Below are 15,952 nucleotides of genomic sequence, written 5' to 3'. Positions count from 1 at the left end.
AAACATCCAATTTTCTCTCCTAATAATTCGTAATAACCACGATAATTCCAATCATTTCGAAATCGATTTCAAACACTGCTGCGTGCACATACCAGTACCACCTATATATATAATATATATATATATATATGGAAATCCAGCGTTTTTCTCAAATCAATCGAGAGGATATTGGTCGGCCTCGCGGAAAATTTCCTTCGGCCAGTCAGTCGATCCTGGAAAAAAACCTTCCACGATATCGAAACTCGCTAATCCACCTCGCGCCTCCTTGATTACGATACACCGCCGAACGGAAGGAAATAAAGGGAGGGAGAGGGAGACAGAGAAAAGAGAGAGAGAGAGAGAGAGAGGAGGAAAAAAAGAGATTTTTCTCATCATCCAGGCTCGCTCTCCCCGCATCTCCCCCGCGTCTATCCCTATCGCCTCCTCCCCTCCCGGGCGGGGGAGTGTGGGTGGATGAATTCCATCGTTATCGAGTCGCACCCCCCATTTTACAAACGGGAAAGCTTCTCTTCCGCCCGCAAAATCCCTCGACTGAACGTGCATATTTCCATTTGACACGCCTCAACGATCGCCTGATTTTATTAAAAACCCCCGTAACCTGGTTCCATCTCTTCCCTCTTCCGCCACTCCAAGGGTTGAAATCTTTCTTCCAGATGCCTTTATTGCGCGACCGACCCTTCCCTTCGCTTCCGACATATTTCGAAAATTCGGTTGATCCTCCAATGAATTTTTCTTTTTACCACCGGGTTTGGATCATTTTGTGGAAGATGAGAAGATATCAAAGCGATTGTGACAGATTCAACTTAATTTAATTCTTCACCGCGTATAATTTAATCGTCGAAACAACGCGAATGATTCGACGTGAACGAGTTTTATAAGATAGTGAACGATCCGGAAGTGAACAGTCAACAATATATCCCGATTGTACTCGTTCTTCATCTTCTCGAAGAAACATCCCCCGCGAGGATTTCTTAATTCTCCTCGTTCTCCAAGCCAACCAACGTCGTTGGCTAGCTCGTTACGAGAGAAAACTCGACAAATACCAATATTAATTCGAAACGTTCGAAGAGAGCAAACCTCCCCTCCCTCCCTCCTTTCTTTCTCTCGACGACAACAGCTCGTTACGCGCCGCCATACTCGAGACGCGCCCTCTTCTCCTAATTTTCTTCAAACTCGGCTTGTCTGTCTGCCTGGCAGGACTACGGCACGGACGAATCCACCGATGGACAGACAGAGAGAGAAGGAGGAGGGAGAAAGATGGAAGTCGTAAACGGGGTCGAGTGTCGAGGCGGCGTATAATTTCGATGACAAGCAAAGGGGTGCATTATACATCTCGCCCGTTTCTCTCCGCTCGCGTGTTCCTCCACGAGTTGGGCTGCGAGTGGCGGCTGCGAGCCACCCCTGCGATCGTATTAATCCAACCGTACCCTCCCCCCCCTCCTCCCCCACCACCATTTACTTCTCAGCCCTCTCCTCGATCTCTTTTCCTCTACCTCACGAGGGGAGGAGGATGGCCCTCCTCTGTCATCCACCCACCGACGCGCGACCCTCTCCTAAAGCACGACTTCCGGAGGCAAACGAAGCGTGCGAGCGTCGTGTATAATGAAGCGCGCTCGTTCGTTTCCTCGCCGTTGTTCCAGGCGTCGTCACCTTCCTCCACCTCCACCTCTGTGTTCTTCGCCTGTGATCTCGTCCCGGGCACGCTCGAATTTAAAGCCGCCGCTCCCGTTATTAGAATTTAATAAGAAATTGGATCGTTTGTCCACCGATTTTTCGAAACGTAAGAATTACAGTTCGATTACACGTTTAAAAGATTCTTTTCTTGGGTTTTGGTGGATATACGATAAGGCGTTTTTTTTAAAAGCAAGTGTTGGGAAACCCTTTAGCCTGGCCTTTTCGTCGGACAATAAAAAACTTAAAAAGTATACATAAATGTGCACAGTGTTGGAATTATCTTCTTTGAATTTTATTGCAAGTTTTATCGTTCGTGTGATCACGTAAAGAGCCATCGGAAAAACCTTAACGAAACTTATAATCGGTCTCGGGAAAAAGTCAAGATGTCGGAGATACGACACGCGATACAAGGATTTCGGGGAAAACGGAGGGGGGGAAACGTAAGAAACGAGGAGGAGAAAGGTGGTATCTGGGCGCGAGGGTAGGAGGAGGGAAGGTACAAGCCGTTTAGCGATATTTCACGGGGCTCTCGTTCGCAAGGGTTTCTAGCCGCGCACGGTATTACCGGAGCCAGTCTTGCAAACTGGAGATAAGGGCGGACTCAGTTTCAACGGTGGCTAAGAGAGGAAGAAGAGGATAGGAGGATCCTCCGGGAAGAAAGCCGCTAAGAAAGCCCCATTCTGGGCCGCCACGCACTGCAACGCGTCGCGTTGAAATGAAATTGGTTAATAATATCCTCTCCTTCATTTTCTTTCATCCGCTTCCTTCCCTGAAAAATTTCCTTCGACCTCTTTTTCCTTCTCTCAAAATATGTATATTCTTTTTTCTCTTTCGGAATACGTATAGCTAGATGGATAGATCGTGACGAGTAATTCTCAACTAGATTTAGTTAGATTTAGTTCTATCTCTCGCTAAGGAAAGGAAAACTTTAAGGGTTAATTGATCGTTGTGATACGTAATATGATAGATCAGTGATTTTAATGTGATTCTTGAAGCGTGTGTGCATACATTTATTCGATCGTTTGAACCGAAGAGATAGTAATTGTTTCACAGGCGAATATATATGCTAATTTTACAAAATATAAAATTACATCGATCGATAAACCGAATAAAATCCATTTATCTTACGCGTCGTCAAATTTTGGTTGAGAATCACCAAAGATGGTGTATTTCTCAATAACGCTCGAATTGTGAATCGTTGTGACGATACACAATACGCCATTTATTCTTCTTTCTTTCTCTCTTTCTTCCTTCCTTTTTTCGTAACGCGCTCCTATTACGAGAGAATCGTTGGAGAGAATCGATTGCGAGTAACCGGTGCTCACGCTCGGTTAATTAGCGACCATTTAAGTGCACGTGCACCTCGAGCCTACAGCTAATCCCTGCAATTTTACCGAAGGGAAGGACCGTCCTTACCAATTAAAAAGAAAAAACCTCAGAGACACCCTTCCCAAAGAACTCGTTATTTACACCGCAAAAGAGGCGCACGTGCTCGTCCAATTCTGCGCCCGTAATCCTCTCTTAATCACTCGGATGTGCGCTAACAGGTGCAAACCACCACCCCTTCTCTTCGCTCGTACCAAGTCACACGGTATCCTTTTTCTTCTCTTCTTCTTTTGCAGGATATTGTTGTTTTAAACAGAATTAAGAATTAATTTCGAATCAATTTTGTAATATATATATATGTAATACGACACTCTTCGATCGGTTTAAATCGAGAGAAAAAAAAGAATTGCGCGCTAAATTTTTAATCAGGATGAATAATCCCTTGGAAGGAAAAGATCGAATTAGAAATATAATTTATATATATAGGTTGGAGAAATATTACTTTAACTCGTCAAACTTACGAAAAGAAGAAACTTAAAGAAAACCGTTTCTTGTATTCTATTTTATTAAACTCGTCGAATCAAAACGCTTAAAAGATTATTAAGATTATTATTAGTTATTCCATGCACTCGTTACATATACGCTGTACAACCCCTTTTTCAAACTTACTTTTCCATCCACAGAAAAAGAAAAAAAAAAAAAAACTTCCAACCTCTCCAAACTCGAACAAGCCTGCTCAAACCGTCACACCCATTCTTCAACCAAGATTCTCCAAACAACAAATCTTCTTTAATCGTGCCTTCTCGAACCTCGCCTTCGAACAGAGGCGAGGGGAAAAAAGAAAAACGAGGTTTTTCGTTTCACTCCACCCGTTATATTCCACCCACAGTAATGAACGCGACCACCTTGAATTGGCAAACGGATGAACGACCAGCCAGAGTCAGTCCGTAAGAGCGAACTCGAGCCGAAGAACACAGAGACAAAGAGACGAGAGTTCCACAACTCCACGCAGAGAGAGAGAGAGAGAGGGAGAGGGAGAGGGTAAGAGGGAGCCGCCAAAAGGGGTTCCTCTCTCTCTATGTCTCCGCTTTTGCCCTCTCCCACTCACGGCCACCCGTTAACTCAGGCATTTGTACGCGTGCACGGTGACACGCGTCCCTGCATTCGAATGCCTTTGCACGCGTGTCCTCGTCCTTCGTGCGTATCTGATAAGCCGGATTGACTGGCTGGATGATCCGACGCGATTATACCCCTCCCCAATTGTATCATCTCCTTTCGTTGTCCCTGCCTTCCTCTTCTCCATTCCCTCCTTCCTTTTTTTTTTTTTTTTCTTTTTTGGAAAGTTTCAAAAGATTGGCGCGGCTATCTTCGACGATCGTCGACGAGGAACGTCTCCTCCTGGTTTCTACCTGTGTGAGGGGCAAGGGACGAGTGTTGGAAATATATATATATATATATAGAGCGCGTTTGTAAGACTGTGTCCAATCTGTGATTCGCAAGAAGAGGAATGAAATGTAGAACGTTATCATTCTAACGTGTATTGAAATTATTGTATCGTATTGTACATTATTTTTGTATGAAGTAGTTGTATGAAAGAGAATGGAAGAGAGAGAGGAGGACCAAGATTGTTTTTAAAGGAATAAGTTTGCGCCCTGGAAATGGGTTGATTCGGAAGAAGAAGAAAAAGAGGAATGAAATATAGAATGGAAAAGCGATGTCGGATCCTGAAACTAAGATATCGTGTGATTGAAATGTATTGAAAAAAAAAAGGGAGAGTTTTACCTGTTTTTGAAAAACTCGATGATCAAGGTTAAATTGACCACGATGACGTAGGAGGTGATAAGGCAGACGGCGATCAACAAGGACAAGCCGAAGATCAATTTCCATTTCAATGTGCCGTAATTGTTGTGATGCACCAGAATGTAGAGAAAGGCTGGAATAATGATTGATAAAGTCGACGTGCCAAGTGCCCCGACCACAGCCATGAATAAATCCAATTTCGGAATTATCGCCGCCAAAATACCTGTAATTTCGGTTTACGTTCCGGTTAATTTTGCACCAACGCCATTCGAAATTATTTGATAAGCTTTTTTTTTTTTTTTTTTAAGAAAGAACTTTGATGAAAAGAAATAATGAAATTTATGATTTAGCTCTTGGTTAGGGTAGCTAATGTCGCCCCGCCTCTCACCAAAGTTCCAAAGTTGAATTATTCATCGAGGTATATTTGCATTTCCAGATTGCATTAATTAACAATTCGACCAATTTTCTTTTTTTCCTCTACGTGCTGAGTAAATATCGATTTTCCTCCTCAATTTTTTTTCTAAACTTTTTATTTTCTTATATATATATATATATATATATTTAAAATTTCAAACAAATTTAAGAAAGAAAAATTGAAGGAAAATATCGAAGCAAGGAAATTATCTCGTTTTATTCGCGAATCGATCGAAAAGAGGAAAAGTTCGAGCCGTCCCTTATTAGAACCGATGAATACTCTCGCGCCAAGAGTTTCTCTGTGGGGGAAACTAGGCTATCCATACTACAAATTTCCCCAAAATAGATTCTCCAACTTTGGTAATATCTAGCTTGCGATGGACTGCGATCGATCGATCCGCAACTCGAGAGATTCAATCCGCGATGCAACCCCCTTCTCGAGTTCTACCTTACGAAAGGGAAAGGAAAAATGGCGAGGAGGAGGAAAGAAAGGGTGCGATGATAACATATCCGAGAGAGAAAAAAATTGCTCGAATCGATTTTGAACGCAAATATCTCCGGATATGTACGAATAATTCAACTTTTCGAGAGGTATTTTTTTTTTTATTCTAAAAAAGAGAGAGAGAGAGAAATATACGTACACGTGATGAGAGTGACGATGAGACGGATCATCACGTTCCAGAAGAAGTAAATTTTACCACGAGGCCGGTTATCGTCGACTTCCGGCATGATGTATTGATCCAATAAAATGATTATCGGCATGTAACATTGTAGGCCGTAGGTGAAATATATGGAGAGGGCTTGCATCACCAGTGCCAATATCGTCGCTCTAAACAACAACGATAAACGTTTTTTTTTTTCTTCTTCTTCTTTTTCCTCGTTCGTCAATCCATCAAAAATATATATATGTATGTATGTATAATTTTGTAGAGAAATGATGTTATCAAGTGTTATTACGGATCGTTGGTGGTGAAGTTTCGAATGAAATTGCCGTTGGAGTCGGGGCCAAATTTCAAATAGCCGATCACACCGACGAAAGTGTGGAAAAGGGTGATGTGCATCATACCGTGGTTCAACACCCCCGTGAATTTCGTGTAATTCCATGGCTTCTTCATGTCGTGCTCCACTTCCAGCATCTGAACAAATTAAGGGGGCGAATTAATTCCTCTCCCAGATCGATCGAAATCTTTTCAAAATTCCCGAATGCTTCGCCAACCACGCGCCAAGGCTCGTAACTTTTCGAGTCTAAACGTATTCCAGAAAACATTTAAAATATATAAACTATTCGACATTATGCGAAATATTTGTACGAACAACTATTTTCCACTTTAAAAGGTAATAAAACCAGGAAGGAAAGATGAAGATTAAGGGGGCGAGCAAGGAATTTAAAAAGTAACTAGAACAAATTCAAGAACAAATTTTGAATTTTATTTAGCTAAATGAGAAACATTGCCAAGTTTTCTTTTTTTTTTTGCTAAAAAAAAATTATTAGCATATTATTTAAACAATTGTTGAATCGAAAGAAAGAAACTTTCCTGCGTGCAATCTATGCGTATTTTTTAATTCTGTTCTATCGATTTGTCCACGACATATGCTCTTTGTTCTCGCGATTTAATCGATGGTGATGGTTCGAAAAGTTTCGAAAAAGTTTTACGACCAACTCACTATTCCAGGGGAGCTTATGCTGAAGAACACGGTCCCGACGAATTTCGGATAAAGGCCGACGTTCTGGTTGATTACAACCCATTTATCGCCTATCCCGTCCTTCAACGCGTACACCACGGCTATCACCGCCGCCACGAACAGGAACAAGTTGCCGATTATCGAGATGATCGCTATGTCGTTCAAGTATCTCATCATGTTCATCACGAAGAAGAACGGGAACAATATCAGCACGATGTATTTGTGATCGATCCCCTCGAAATCGTAGAATTCTTGCACGATCCCCGATATGAATACCACGTAAACCGCGCCCACCCCTATGTAACACATTATTATCGAGCTGTCCACCAGGCATCTGGAACAGAAACGCTTATATTATAAGCTTTAAGAGAACGATCGGATCGAATATTAATATATACGCATTATCTACTACTAATGTTTTTTACAATTCGTTTTCGAAAATTACGTATGTAAAGAAAATTTACTTTGAAATAATAATTTATAAAATATATGCTGTATTAATTTCGATTGTAAAATTTTCAAAGTTGAAATACAATTTTTCTATTGAATTTTTATCATTCATTCGGATGATATCGATATTAAATTATTTAAAGTCAAACAAACTTTTTATCAGCAAGTCATAAAATTATATTGAAAATTGTTATGAAAACCTTCTTCGATTTATAGAATGAAATTATTATATATAAAAGAAGGAAATTTCTGTTATATGAGAGATGCTGATATTTTCTCGAGGATTAAAATCTACGTATATATACACACGTGTATATATATGTATATATGTAAATTTACAAACGTCGCAATTCGGGAGGAGAGCCAAGGCTTTTTGTTGCCTGTCGTCAACGTGGCGACCACCACCTCGTCGTAGTTGAGAATCGGCCTCCTCAAACGGATGCACATCTTTCGATGGATCTTGAGCAAAATGTGAAGGCATCCCGTGATCAGCAATCCGATCAAAATGGTGCCGGCCACTCCGATAACCAAACCGACGCTCGCGAACGCGTTCGGCATCGCGAACAATCCGGTCCCGATCACGCTTTTGATCAATGTCGCCAGAGACTTGAAGTTGCTTGGATCGTGAATTACATCACATTAAATGTAATTGATTAAATAATTATATTTATATATATATAAATATTTTATATATAAAAATACGTCGCTCTTCGTCCGTTCCACAATTATTTTTTATAGTTTTATCTTTCACTTTCAATGTGAATGGGAAACTTTTGTGGAAAACGATCGACTCTGAAAGCAATTGGGAAATTTTCTAATTTAATTCGAATCACATTCGATCGATTTCGATAATTATTTAACAAAAAGGAATGGCGAAAACGAAATTATCGAGAGCAGTAAGTAAAATTTGAAAATTGTGAAAAGAGATATGGTCTTTACGAGACTGGTTTGGCAGGCTTTCGATGGGCGTAAGGATCGTAGGGCTCGTCCTGGATTTGCGAGAACGCTTCCGGTTCGTCTATCTGTGTCGCCGATCTGAATAATTTACGAATAATGATTTAACGCGAATGACGAGAACGAAGGAGATAGGTTTGGTTGAAATGGATAAGTAATTACACGTCGTCCTGATTTTGAAAGAATTCCTCGGATTCGCTTATCTGTGCCCCGGATCTATGCGTACAATGCGAATAATGATAAACAATTTAACACGTAGAGGCAAGAAGGAATAAAATGTATTTACACGTTGTACAGTTCGTACACTTCGAGATTTTCAGAAGGTTTTTCTTGCTCCGTGTTCATCCGTGTCTCGGCCCTATGGCACGGTAAAACGTAATACGTAACGTGACAAGATGTTGTTGAGGATAAAATATATTTACGGCTCTTGCTTCTGCTCCTTCTCCTCCTCCTCCTCCTTCCTGTTCAAGGAAGATCCTTCCGATTCCTCGTTCATCCTCAGATCTAACCGCGCGATAATAACGTATTTGCAGGTTATAAGTAAGTAATCTTTGTTGCTCGAGTCGATGTTTAAATTTGAAAAAAAAAAAAAAAAAGAAACTTTTGAGTCTGTAGTATCAATCGATCGGATAGTAGTTTTCAAACGATATCGTCTTACATTTTGTGCGTGTGTCCAAAGTTAACCAAAAATAACCAATTCGTCCCGAAAGAAATGTACGCGAATATACGTAAATACCTGCGAACTTGTCCACGATGTCTTAATAACACGGATCGATTAGTCGCGATTATAAATTTTCAAAGCTCGATCCGAAAGAGAGAGGAAGAATAGCGTTGAATCAAACGACAAAACACGATCTAAAGATTAATTATGAATTCGAAAGGATCGTTAAAAATTTCCTTCGATCCAAATGGAATTCCATTCCACGATTTAAACGTTCTCGAACGCAATTCTTCTCGGAAAAGAAATTACTTCGTTCGATTCAAAATTCAGATTTCGTCGAACATTCATCATCAAGAATCAAAAATTTCCCCCCAAAAAAATTTCATTCTTTAAACTTATGTAACGACGCGAGAAAAAAATCCTCCTCGAGAAATTACTTCAAATTCAACTCCAAAAAGAGACATTGTTCTCCAAACACTTACGCAACGAAGATTCAAACATCCTCAAACATTTTCGATCGCACGAAAAATCTTGGAAATCTCTTCCAAAAAAAAATCACAAACATTTCATTAATCCTCGATCCCGAAATAAGACACGATTCGACGCAACTTGGTTCGACTCTCGAAATACGGTTTACAAACGAGCGCGTCTCGTCCGCCGGCATACTCATGGTTAAGGCCGATCGCTCGACATTAACGCGAATTTATCGCGCAACTAATTTCCAGGCAGGAGGAGGCAGGGACAAGGTGGAAAGACAGAATAAGGCTGGATACCCTCTCCTCCCCTCCCCTCGACTCCCCGGTATTGTGATCCTCTCGGTCGGGTGGACCGAGCTGACCGACTTAGCGGGAACGCGAGTTCAGTTACGGAGATTTCCTCGGGGGATTTAACGCCTCGCGGCTCCTCACGGATTGGATAAAAGGGATCATCGGCGTGAGCTTGAACCCTGGTGAATCGTGGTTAAAGCTACGGCGACAAACCGCTTTCTTTTCAACCGGGTTAACCGGAGGGAGGAGGGAGGGGGGGAGGAAGGGACGCCGAATCATCCTCATCCTGAATCGAAGGGTGAATCGAAAATTGCCTTGCGATAAATGTCGAGATGTTCTTATTTAATTCGAAATTAATTAGCTATAACGTTTAGTCGTCAGTTATCATCGTTTCGTGGATGAAAGTAGTTGGGGAAGGATAAGATATTTTTTTTTTTTTTTTTGGATTGTTTGGTATTCGATAACAAAGTGTAAGTTTCGCGTATAATGATATTAATTTAAGTAAAATCGATTAGATTATTTCACAATCGAATTTTATTTTATTTTTTATCTTATGTGTATACGGTTAGTTGTTTTTATTAGTCAGTGCGGTAGGATTTTAAAGGGATTAATATTTCGTGTTTCGTCGAAAGGATTAAAATAGTAATGATAATCATCATTGATACCCAATATTTAATCACATCCACATGGCATAAGTAAAAAGACTTACACTCACAACGTCTAATACACATCATTCAGTCTCATAATTCTGATGCGAGAGTTAGTAAATATTCATAATTATACATATGTTTTTAGCAGAAAGTGCACAAGGAGCAAATAGGGATCCTTTGTTCTCCACTTCAGACGCTTCAGACACCAATCTGACACCAATTGTAATAGAAGAGCTACAATTTAAATATTCGAAAAATCGTACAAAATTATTTTCATTACGTTAAGATGATCATCCAAGACCGAACAAATTGTATTTTACTATGTTTTTTAACTCTGGAAAAATTTTACGCATTTATAAATCAAACTATCCTACTATTACGAGAAATAAAGAAATTTTTCTACCACGTCGATGCGTTAAAATTCTCCGACTCCGACGCATCGACCTTTAAATACCAGATCATCGTTCTCGACGCGGTAGATAGCCACCTCTGCGAGACCTTTTTCCACAACAACTCAATAACATTACCAAAATAAATATATACCGTTCTTCCTCCTTTCTGTCCAAATTTCTCGACGGATTTACACAATCTCGTTACACGAAACGAAAATTAAAACTCTTTTTTGCTTGAAAACTTGCACCGTTGTTAAATCGATCGAAAAATACCGTATTACGAAAGTTGTGTAAATACGTTGGAACGAAAGCCGCAAAGAGCGAAAACTCGGCGAGCACGAGTTTCACGACACGAAGGGAGGGGATAGGTTGATCGAAAGGGAGGAGGGACGATAATGTCAGGGGCGACGTCCCGCGGCGCTAGACTGTGACTAAATCCGCGGTGCCCATGCAGTGTTTACACTCGAGATGATGCCTCCTAATGCTAATACGCGTACCGGTCTCCACCTCTCTCCCTCTCTCTCTCTCCCTCCTCTCTTCAGGTTTCTTAATGCTCAATCGCAATCCAATGAAAAGTGTATGAATGGCAAGCGATTATCAAGTCGAACGGGCGGCCTCAATGTGTCCGACGAGGCGTCCGCGGCAACCCCGCTGCGTTAACCGACGTCCAATCCGGACCAAATGCCACGAATTCGCTTTTTCCCTCTTTTTCCCTCCATCCATCTCCTCTCTCGCATCTCGTCTCTTTCCTCTCTCTCTCTCTCTCTCTTCCTTTTTCTCTTCTCGTCTTTTCCATTGTTTTCATCTTTTGCTTCTTATTATTATTATTATTATTATCGTCATTTTGGAATTTTTAAATATGGATCAAGGAGGAATAAGCAAGCGTAGAATTATTATTATCGTTGGTGCGGCGATTTTGAGGAAGTCAAATATTGATTTAATTCGATAATTCAATAATTTTGATCGATTTTTTTCCAGTGGATCAGAGTTTGGGCATTAATCAGTTGAGAAAGGATCGTTTTTTTTTTTTTTTTTTGGTAAATAACTTTATTCGAAGCAACGATTAAATGACGGTTATTATTCGTACGATGATAATTGATCTCGTTCCTGGCCAATTGAAGCACACTACAATTATTTGGTGGATTTCCGTTACCAAAGACAACGAACAATGGAAAACGTTCAGATATACGCGTTCAAATACGTAGAAAATATTTACGATTAAACATCCCTCTGATTGTTTCAACCTTCATCGAGGATATCTCCTTCGCGCAAGAACAATTGTTCCGCCGATTAACAATTAATTAACCGATCGAGAACCACTCCCCTCCTTCCCTCCCCTTTCGAAAACAAAAAACGGAAGAAGAGAAATTGACTCCGTTGCGCTCCTCTCTCGAGAAGGGAAGAAAAAAGAGAAGAGAGAGAAAGGGAGCCAAGTTTGAAAATCCTCATTCGTCAATTATCCTCACTTTTCCATACCGGCGCTCCATGCAAAATGGCCGCAAAAGGCCACCACCTCCCCCCTTCCCCCTCCTCCCCACCATCCCCGCGAGGCAAGTAACATTTTGACACGAGCCGTTTATCGAGGTTTGCTGAAACGGAAAACGAAACGCGCGCGCAGACAGAGAGAGAGAGAGAGAGAGAGAGGAGGGATTTCGAAAAAAAATCGTTGTCCGCGAAAAAGAGTTGTTGCCATTGACGTGCGCGCAACCGATCGATTCGAAAGAAAGAAGGAGAGAAAATAAGGGGGAGGGGGAGGGATGAAAAGACGAAAGGGCCGGAGGCTGGACGCAAAACCAAAACCGTTCCACCGAGCGATTCTGTTTGCCGACACGCACACGTTCAACGAGAAGGATCGTTTTTCGGAGTCAGTGATTCGAATCGGCCGTCCTCGGGGGTAAATTTTGCACGCGCCACGCGAAGAAATCGGGTCGCCGATACTCCGACCACGACGATCCGCGGACTTTTTTTCCTTCTTTCTTTTTCATCGTGGAAAATTGGTGGCCTCGTCGTTTCGCCTCGTCTTTGGAGCGAGGGATTCATTGAAGTTGGTTAACGAAGTACGAGGTGAAAGATTCGTCGATCTCGTCGAATTACGTTGAATTAAACGCGAAATATTATTGGGGAAATTGATCGATCGTTGGAGACACTTCTCGCTTCGAAATTTCTTTTTAAAATCGAGGTTTGAAAAAATTGATGAACAATTAATGAACGGTGTATCGCGATTTAAAAGCAGAAATCTCGCGAGGGTTTGAATTTCGTTACGGTGTGAGCAGGTATGATCTCCCGTTTAATTGTGACGCGTTTAAGCAAATTCGGATCGCGGGAACAAGAGGCGCGTAGAGGGTCGTGTGCCATTAAATTATTCCGGAATGTGAGCCCGGCGGGTGTCCTCGGTGATCGGTTTCTCTGCGTAATTCGACGGAAGAAATAGCTCGGGACATGTGACTCGCGCCACTATTTTGCTTCTTTTACCCCGACGATTATCGATGATACGATTCGCTTTAATCTCGTTCCACCCTCTCTTAGACCAATCATTTCTCGGAGAGAAACAAATTTAACGAAATAATTCATCGATCTCGAGCTTTCGACAACTTTTCTGCGAATTCCATCCAAGCGAATCGAAAGATGACGGATACTCGATTAAAAAAGAAGATGTCGAACGCTTGGAGGATTGCAGCAAAAAATTACCATAAATTTCGTCGAGTTCAAGAAAACCCCCCTCCCTCCCCTCTACAAACTCTTGACAAAAATAAACAGAAACAGAATCGAAGACACCGAAACAATTACACTCGTCGCACCCTCGATTGCTCTCCTTTCCATCCATCCCATCAAAACGTCGTTCGCCGAATCCAGGATATTCCGCTTTGTCTCTCCGCGCCGGCTTTCACGTGGAGCGTCAAAACCGCGGGAATTACGAGGATACAAACGAAACGAGTGCAATGGGGAAAAAAAAAACGAGGGAGAAAACGAGTACAAAGAAAAAAAAAAGAGGGAAAAAAAAAATGTGCAGAGAGGATAACAACGGTAGGATGAGGCGGTAACCAGGAAGCAGAGAGGCAGAGCGAAAAACGGAGGAAGAGAGAGAGAGAGAGAGAGAGAGAGGCGAGCGAACGAGTGCAGCGGTGGTGGCGGTGGCGTCGAAAACCATAAGAGTGTGAAAATGTTTTGCAATTTCGAAATCAGCCGTGGCCGCCAGTTTGCGCCAAAGCGCGTTACCGGAACTGGCAACCAGTGGGCCAGGCCAAACCGCCGCCGCAAAAGCGGATTGCGGTTCCGCCGGGTAACACGCGTTAAAAACGCCTCACGCACATGCTGCCCGCTCCGCATACTCTGTCCTCCTCCGCGCTTTGAAAGGATAAAAAAGAGAGAGAGAGAGAGAAAGAGAGTGTTTCCAATTCTGCTCGTTCCTCTCTCTTTCTCTTGTTTCTTCCCTCTTTCTCTCTCTCTATGCTACAACGGGTACAAAAAAGTATTTGCATGTACACAGCTTGTTTTCCAATGAACAGTTTTCTTTCTTTTTTTTCCTCTCTCTTTTTAACCGTGTTCTGCAGGATTTTTATATATAGTATCGGGAATCGCGCGAAGGTAAATACGTAATTTATTAATCAATTGGTAATTCTGACTACTCTTAAATTCTCGTCGTTTTTATATTAAATTTTTATATCATCAGATATATATATATATATTGTGTGTGTGTGTGTGTGTGTATGGAAATAATTTGTTTGTTCATTCATTGATATCTTTAAATTTCGTATCATTAAGTTGTATACTTTGATGATATATGTTCTCCGATGAAAAGGATGTCGTAAAATGTTTTAGAAACATATTTTATTTTCATATATACTCGGATATTAATAATAATAATAATAATAAACACAATGGTATGCAAATACTTTTTCTATCCACTCTGTGTTTCTCCGTTTCCTTCGCTCTTATTTTTTCTCGTCGTTTCGCACTCAGTCGATCGCGTAGAGTAATTTCTGCATGTTGCGAACGCCGCTTATTCGCGCGCCATCTGCTAGAAAGAACAACGCGAATAGGATTAACGCTACCGGTGTAAACCCGTTCAGTTATGTGTTCTGTTCTGTTCTCCGGTGAAATTTACTTGTGCGGATTAATAGATTTATTTATGGAAACGAAACGAAAGATGGGTCGATGAATGATAACACAAGTTTTTCAAAACTGTTGTTTTGTCTTCCTGTTTCAATGGAATAAAATATGATTATTAAATACGAGTATTACACGAGTAATCTAGATTTCGAGAGTTTAAGAACACTCGTGTTTTGAATATAGAAATATAATAAAAATTAGTTTCGACGCGCGGGAAAAAAATTACTATTATATAAAGAGATATTGCTTTGAAAAAAAAAATCCTACTTTTAGATTCTGTTGTGAAAAATCCTTTCGCAACGTGGAAAATAATTCATTCCCAAATGTGACCATTCACCGGTCGCGAATCAACGAGAAGGAGATGAATAGCGAGAGAGAATATTTTATGGAACCAGCGCACATCCATCTTCGCAAATTCGAGAAAAAGGCGGCGTGCGACGAGACGCGTTGCAAAATGGTAACGCGTAAAAAAAACACTAGATGGAAGTAGTCGGCCCTGCTCTGGATCGTTAAACGGGGGTGTTTAAAAGAGAGAAGGAATTCTCTTTGTTGTGTAGACGGTGGGCCACGGTGGTGGAAGGCAGGTCCGGTAGTGGTGTAAAAAGACGAGGAGACGTATTATTAACCGGACGAGGAGCGGCAATAACACGCGACACATCGGATCGGGGACCAAGGCGAGACGACGGTGACGAGCAGTCGAGTGAAAATCACAGCGGGGGACCAGACACGCGTCGTCCCTTTGACGACGATCCCGTACAGAGGGATGACCCTTTCATCTCGCCGACAACATCTTCGGATCCCGTCCTTATGGCTCGCCTCGCGAATATTTTCACGTGTGTAGCGCATCCACGAATGGGGGAGGATAGTCTGTTTTCGAGTACTGCTCTCTCGTTGCTCACTTTCTGCTGCCCTCCAAGGATAACAGAAATTTCTTCCGCTCTGTTGTCCGGTTTCTAGTTTCATCTTTTTCTTCTTCCTCCTCCTCCTCTTCTTCGTTTTGATTTCTAAGATTAAGATTTTCTACGAATAGTAAAAGTATAATTAATATCGCAGAACTCAACGAAGATGGAT

General features: G+C 41.5%; 1 protein-coding gene across 2 annotated transcripts; it reads right to left on the bottom strand.

The window, feature by feature from the left end:
* Positions 1–2,633: 2,633 nt before the first annotated feature.
* Positions 2,634–8,816, bottom strand: LOC105736976 (proton-coupled amino acid transporter-like protein acs). 2 transcript variants are annotated; one of them, XM_086913526.1, is made up of 10 exons: positions 8,724–8,816; positions 8,588–8,659; positions 8,464–8,517; positions 8,287–8,382; positions 7,691–7,963; positions 6,880–7,231; positions 6,172–6,350; positions 5,856–6,043; positions 4,783–5,023; positions 2,634–4,409 (listed from the first exon to the last, which is right to left on the bottom strand). In XM_086913526.1, exons 1-10 carry the CDS (start codon positions 8,795–8,797, stop codon positions 4,406–4,408), a joined length of 1,533 nt encoding a protein of 510 aa, XP_086769652.1. In that variant the 5' UTR covers positions 8,798–8,816; the 3' UTR covers positions 2,634–4,405. The 2 variants fall into 2 exon arrangements, with proteins under 2 accessions (XP_086769652.1, XP_086769653.1); XM_086913527.1 differs by lacking the exon at positions 2,634–4,409 and having other exon boundaries at positions 4,779–5,023.
* Positions 8,817–15,952: the final 7,136 nt, after the last annotated feature.

Source organism: Apis florea, unplaced genomic scaffold (assembly GCF_048593485.1).
Source record: "Apis florea isolate Af1SG1 unplaced genomic scaffold, ASM4859348v1 contig_3496_pilon, whole genome shotgun sequence".
In the NCBI taxonomy this organism is placed as follows: Eukaryota; Metazoa; Arthropoda; class Insecta; order Hymenoptera; family Apidae; genus Apis; species Apis florea.
The sequence above is the reverse complement of the archived record's forward strand: the minus strand, read 5'-3'. Positions and strand labels throughout refer to the sequence as shown.

Excerpts from the sequence above, each read along its gene's own strand:
- LOC105736976 (XM_086913526.1), bottom strand. The coding sequence starts at position 8,797 with ATGAACGAGGAATCGGAAGGATCTTCCTTGAACAGGAAGGAGGAGGAG. Across the intron at positions 8,518-8,587 it reads GTGTACGAACTGTACAACGT|ATCCGGGGCACAGATAAGCG; the intron begins GTAAATACATTT and ends TTGTACGCATAG. Across the intron at positions 6,044-6,171 it reads AACTTCACCACCAACGATCC|AGCGACGATATTGGCACTGG; the intron begins GTAATAACACTT and ends GTTGTTGTTTAG.